The sequence below is a fragment of the Rhagoletis zephyria genome, unplaced genomic scaffold, assembly GCF_001687245.7.
Source record: "Rhagoletis zephyria isolate East Lansing unplaced genomic scaffold, Rhagoletis_zephyria_1.1 Rzeph_scaffold_16121, whole genome shotgun sequence".
Classification (NCBI taxonomy): Eukaryota; Metazoa; Arthropoda; class Insecta; order Diptera; family Tephritidae; genus Rhagoletis; species Rhagoletis zephyria.
Genome location: NW_016173186.1, coordinates 848 through 7,153, shown reverse-complemented (window position 1 = coordinate 7,153; position 6,306 = coordinate 848). Strand labels below are relative to the sequence as shown.

At 35.9% G+C, this 6,306-nt stretch overlaps 1 protein-coding gene and 1 long non-coding RNA gene across 2 annotated transcripts; one reads left to right on the top strand and one right to left on the bottom strand.

Annotated features, from left to right (window-relative positions):
• Positions 1-448: 448 nt before the first annotated feature.
• Positions 449-3,805, top strand: LOC108379303 (uncharacterized). The gene is made up of 2 exons (XR_001849477.1): positions 449-2,609; positions 3,068-3,805. It is a non-coding gene; the product is annotated as an uncharacterized LOC108379303 (long non-coding RNA).
• A 452-nt stretch (positions 3,806-4,257) lies between these two features.
• On the bottom strand, positions 4,258-5,297 carry LOC108379302 (uncharacterized). Its single transcript, XM_017635648.1, has 2 exons — positions 4,663-5,297; positions 4,258-4,600 (listed from the first exon to the last, which is right to left on the bottom strand). Exons 1-2 carry the CDS (start codon positions 5,078-5,080, stop codon positions 4,593-4,595), a joined length of 426 nt encoding a protein of 141 aa, XP_017491137.1. The 5' UTR covers positions 5,081-5,297; the 3' UTR covers positions 4,258-4,592.
• Positions 5,298-6,306: the final 1,009 nt, after the last annotated feature.

Below are 6,306 nucleotides of genomic sequence, written 5' to 3'. Positions count from 1 at the left end.
CTATAGCTTTCGGGTAGGCCCCAAGGCCTTCTCCTCTTTGTACGACATCGTTAATGTTTCTGCGAAAAAGGTATCCCATTTTAATTTTTCTACCGATTTCCAAGCGCCTACCTGTTGACAAAAGTTATTCTCAAGGCTAACATTATTATTAGTGTAAACAGTAGATGCTGCTTCCTTCTCTAAGCTGGTAGTCGCGACGCCCGTGCTCGGGCCGACGATGTCTATGTCATATACATACCACAGCAGCATCTTTCAAACTTATGAAACTTATTTTCAAGGGTTGTGTAGTCCAAACAATAGGGGTATTCTCTGAGTCTTGCAAAGCCCTTGCACGGTGCACAGATTGCACGGTACAAATCATATCATATCGTATGGGACAGCTTTGCAAACCGTGCAATCCGTGCACCGTGCAAGGGCTTTGCAAGACTCAGAGAATACCCTTAGTGTGTTTACTGAAAATAAGTTTTGGCCGACATTAGGCTCTCACCGCGTATGCTTTTCACAGGTTTACACAAGAAGTTCGTACGACTGGCGTGCTAGTGGACAACACTCAGAGTCTTCGCCGTCGTACGGTGCTTACTAATGAGAATGTGATTTTCATTTCGGCGGCCATGTTAACAAGTAAAACTGCCATATCTGGGTAACGAAACGAGCACATGATCGTCGAGAAGCCAATGCATTCTCATAGGGTCACAGTTTGGTGCGGATTTTTCAGCGGTGGCGCATTTTTCCTTGAAAATGCTGTTGGAAACACCATTTCGGTTAATGCAACAAAGAAATGATAAACGATTTTTTTTTACCGGAAATGTAAGGCATGGACTCGGACGAACTTTGCTTTCAGCAGAATGGCGCGCAATGCCACAATCGATATCTTGCGCCCAAGTTCGGTAAGCGTGTTACAAGCCATGTCGGCGATATCAATTAGTCACTTCAGGCCTGAGATTTGACGCCGCTGGACTTTGCTTTTAATAATATCGTCAAGGACCGATCAATTCATTATCGATTCAGGCCCTTAAGGTCGGTGTCTGTTTTCTTATCGGTGGTATTTGCCAGTATTTGTAGCACTGTGACAAACTGGTAAGCTCTTTTTAGTCGGATGGAGAGATACCACCGAGCATCAGAAAGGGCTGACTGTTAATACTAAAATATAAAATAAAATACTATTAATAATACTTAAAAGTTAGTCAATAATAAAAAAAAAATCATGGAAAACAATTTTTATGAATTCTAAATCCATGAAATTCTCAAAGGTCTTTATTTAGGTAGTTGTGTCCGACTTTTTCTGAAAAAAAAAAAATCAGTTGTGGAGTCCACACTGAGTAGCAATAACGATATCAAAATCTTTTTGAAATATTCGTTGTTTGAACCTCTCCTCTTTACCATTTGGTTGCGCGTAATTATTTATTCATACCATTTCTTAAAAAAATTCAAACAATTGAATGAATTTATATTCTAGTTGTTTTGAAGTAGTAAAAACGATGCCACAAAAAAGCATGTAAACTGGTTTTTTATGCGGGAGAAATATTAAGTAGCTTTAGCGGCTTTCACGCGATCAATGTCAGTCGTTCATGCATACATTCATACATTTGTTCGACTTTTTGCCAAACATACATATTTACGTGTTGGTATGTTTATCTAGAATGCGTGATCTCAGTTGATTGTATGCATTGCACAATTGCTATAAATAATAAATATTTAATGACACCAAAAAATTGCCGCTAAGTATAAATGTCAATAGTCGGCGATTTGGAGAAATACTTTTAACGATTTATTCAATTTATTAAGGAAAAAGTATGTTTTAACCTAAATACATACGTAAAGCACGCCTTCAATGTACATGATACTCGGGCGCTTTTAGAGAAATAGAGTAAATTCTTCTGATATTTATAAAAAAATTTTAATAACTGTAGTCTGCCACAAAAATATTTTTTTACCACCTTAAGGTTAACAAAAATGAATTTAGCATTTTATCAACCTAAGCTAAAGTCATGTACTTATATATGTGTACTTATGGGGCATTCCAGCTAGTTCGGACACCATTTGGTATTTGCATCTCTGGTTTTTTCATAATTTTTATTGGCCCATAACATTGCGAAAACTGGGCCGATTAAATGACAAAATCGGGCATTTAAAAATAATTGTGTCATTACATTAAAAAAAGATTCCTTAAGTTCATTTCCACAAGGCATTTTTTTAAATTGCATTTATTTTTATTTCATTTCAATGCCTAGTGGAAATTCGGCATTAGCCGCAGTTTGATCATTCGTGGTGGTCGCCGTTGTCCTTTTATAGAGAGTAGTATCACCCCGCTGTCGAAATTCGACCACCTCCCTTTTTCATACACTTTCACTTTGTTTGTGGCACTTTTTAGGTCCATGACCACCTCTTGATCGTCCAGGTGAGTAACAGTATTAGGTCAAGTGATATCTTTTCCGTTAAATAATTTTATAATTCATAGAAGCAGTAGGGAGGAATCGATTTGTTTGAGATTTCGTTAGCGTATTAATATATAGATAGTAGATGGTGAAACCAAAGCGGGCATTCATAGGCTTATACGGCAATTGGAATAACTCGGCTCTGGAGGCACCTATCGCCTCAATTTTTGGCAGGTGCATTTCTCTAGATGTTAGTAATATGTATTTTGAAACAAATCGGACTATAAATAAAGTTTTTCGGAATAACTCCACTCCAGCCGGAAAAACAAACAAATGCGCACCTCCCCTTTGGAATATCTTTCGGACAAAAGAAGAATCATTCAAATCGGTTGAGAAACATAGGAACAGTAGGGAGGAATAGATTCGTATGGGATTTCGTTAGCATATTAATATTTAGATAGTGGTAATGCTCCGTGCAACGAAGGAGCGAAGAAGATCATTGAGATAGCCGTATATATCTAAGTGCTTTCAAATACAGGTCATCAATGCCAGATCCCAATATCTATCAATAGTAACACTCAAAAAAGTTTTCATCAGTACCTCATTAATCATCTTATCTAAATGACAGTTTTTGTTGTAACATTGAAATATTTTTCGTTGTTACATACATTGAAACCAAAAACACTATACAGGTCTCAATTTGATATTGTTAAGGTTAAAACTTGTGTTTTTCCTCATCAAATTAATAACCAAAATTATAATCTAATGTTTTTCAAATGTTTATTATTAATGGCTATATAGTGATATCGAAAAAGGATACTATTTAAAGTTTCATTCTAAAACAATGCGTATAAAACCAATAGTGCTACTTTTTTTGCTAAGTGCACCTACATACCGCTATACCAACCTACCAATGGCTGCTTTTCAGCAGTCTAACCCTGTTTTGACCGGCGATACCTACCCTACCAATCGCAGAGGACGTCACCTGATTTGTAAGTTGAAATCATTTATTCTATGGTTCGCCTGCTTCCGTTTGATTTGCTGAAATCTAAGGATCTGACTTGATTTTTTTACTATTTTTATTTTTTTTGTGTGGTTGTGTTCCCTTTGTGCAGCATATATTTCGGGTGCTCTATTTAAGACAGGCGCGGCTCCGCGGGGGAGGGAAGTTATGCAGAAAACTCAACTCAACTCAAAATTTTTATTTTTTTGTATTATAACTTTACTGAGCGATATGTACCTACACGGGCGATCAAAACTGAGTACATGGTAATTTTTGTTAAATATTTGAAATGGTTTTCAGATAAAAATTTGTGTATTATTTATTTATAAAAATATGGTTCAAGCTTTAACTCGACTTACTTATTTATTCTACAAGAAATTTACGTTTAAATGATAACAATTGCAAAAAGCCGTCAACAAAAAAAAAAACTTAAAATCAACTAGATTTTTTAGCTACTCAAATCTTACAGTTGTTTCACCAGAATTTCGGGTAACCGCATAGTTCAAAATTTTTATGAAAATTTTTTGAGTTTTTCTAATCTCTATATAAAGAAAAACTTATTATTTGAAAAACATTGCAATTATTTAACAAAGTGATTGCATTTTACATATCTATGTGCTTCAAAAATCGAGTAGCGACGGCAACCAAATAATATCTACATATTTTTTTTTTTTAAGATGAGTTCTATTAGTCTCCGATTAACGACTAATGATTATACTTCGATATAGATTATCAGAATTATTTTGTTTTTTTTTGTATACGGACTTTCAAGGTATACAGTACCGGCAAAAAAAAAAAGTTTTACGCACCCGCTTGATCTATGTATTTAGTTTGTCAACTCTGATTTCAAAGCCCCAGCGAGTACAGAAAAAAACTTTCGTTTAATGTTTATCCACAAAATTCATTTGTGTATGTGAATGTACGTGTATTTCCTCAAAGTACTTTGCCAATTTTCAACATGTGTTAGTCTTACCAATTACAAAATTTCATTGTTATATTTGTTTATGTTAATTATGAGTTAATAATTAATTTTCATGCCAGTCATCTGTTTTGAGGTGTTTACGCTACAAATACACCGCTTAAATCTCCATGCGTTGAATTTCACTGCTCCGCTCAGACTACTAAAATTAGTTAATTCGGAAATATGTATGTATGTACATTAAACATTGGGACGACACTGACGTCGATGGTCAAGCGATTGCCCCCTGGGGCATTCATGCGTCTGAAAGAGGAAACGATCGTCAATACTTGTGGGCATAACGGGTTTTTCGTCGGCCTGCTCACCTTTGCCAGCCGCTGCCACAGGTGTAGCCGCAGCTGGGTTGCCGCCGGCTGCAGATGCTGCTTCGCCGCCACTCAACGGCGCTAAGGGCACCTTCTCGGTAGGCGCATTAGCCACTGGGAATGGTGTTGATGGGCCATCGGCTTTATTGTCGTCCGTCAATTTGTGCTTCAGCTCGTCATACTTCTGGGCAACAGTACTGCCGAATTCCTTGGCCGAGGCACCAATTTTGTCAGTCCACGGCTTGGCATTCTCTTGCAAGTTTTCGGCGCCCTTTTGTATTTTACAGCCCAAGTTCTTGAAGAAATGCGTTACCTCACCTTCTTCGGAAGTCTTTGAGGAATCTTCACCGCAGTCGGCGTGCACGTACGCAACACAAAGAGCGAGAGCCAAAATGGCGATCAGAGATAGCGACTTCATTTTTATAACAATTTTCTCTGTGTGTTTTTAATGCAGCTAAATTTTTTTGTTTTGAAATTACGAAAAGTTTAACGTTTTAAATGTTTTTTTTTACTATTTTTTTTATTTGTTTTGAAGTTTCTCTTTTTATAGTGCGTTCTAAATAAATCGAACTGGTGTTGCCAAAAGTCGCGAAGTTACTGAATTTCTCGCATGCAGCTGTCAACCGCCAAGCAGCTGTGTGAGACGAAATTGCTTCGTGCCACAACAAGCTTTTCAAGTCGTTTCAAGTTATGAGTCGGCGTTGACGGTGGTGCGGTGAGGTATATGGACATACATATAGATTTGTATACTATATTGTGATAACCAACTAAACTTGCTCCGGTCTAGTCATTTGCAATTGTCAGGGTGGCAGGCTGCAGTATACACATACATACATACATACATATACATATATCTTATGCATAAGCTTCCCAACAAGCATTTCAGTAAATGTTTTTAAAAATAACTTAAAGTAAGTTTGCTATAATAAGCGTCAAATAAGCATTTTTAATATTAAGCTTATTAAAAGTTTTTTCAAATAAACCTTTAATAAGTTTTGAGAGCGAATGTTTATAAATAACTTAAACTTATAAATGAAATGTAAATGCCAACGACATGAAGTAGTAAATATAAAATTTTTTCAATCGTAAGTGACGTNGTAAATAACTTAAACTTATAATTGAAATGTAAATGCCAACGACATGAAGTAGTAAATATAAAATTTTTTCAATCGTAAGTGACGTGTTTACTTTTTTTAAAATATATTATTAAAAAAAAAAATTAAATAAAACCGATGCGATAAAAAAAATCCAATCCAGGACCCGCTGCGCTAATCGGTGGAGCATTCGAGTCTTCAAATGATGAGTTCTCCTTATCCTTTCTTAGTTTAACATTCAATTAAAAATGTATTAAATTTTTTTCAGAAAAGTTCATCAATGAGAATGGCGGCGATGAAGCGGAATATATAGCTGCATCGATGTCGCTTTTCCAAGTTGCCAATAACCGCATGTAATTGAAACCACACAACAAGATGTAATAATTAACTTTTTTATGCTTAATTTTTGGTTATCGTGAATTTGTATGCTAAAATGTCTATTCCCTATTTATATTTTCGCGACTGTAGATGAGTCCGCCGAAAATTCGCATTTCGTTTAGTTTCTAGATGTTAAGCAATCTATGTATGAGTTTTTAATGAAATATCTTTA

Excerpts from the sequence above, each read along its gene's own strand:
- LOC108379302 (XM_017635648.1), bottom strand. The coding sequence starts at position 5,080 with ATGAAGTCGCTATCTCTGATCGCCATTTTGGCTCTCGCTCTTTGTGTT.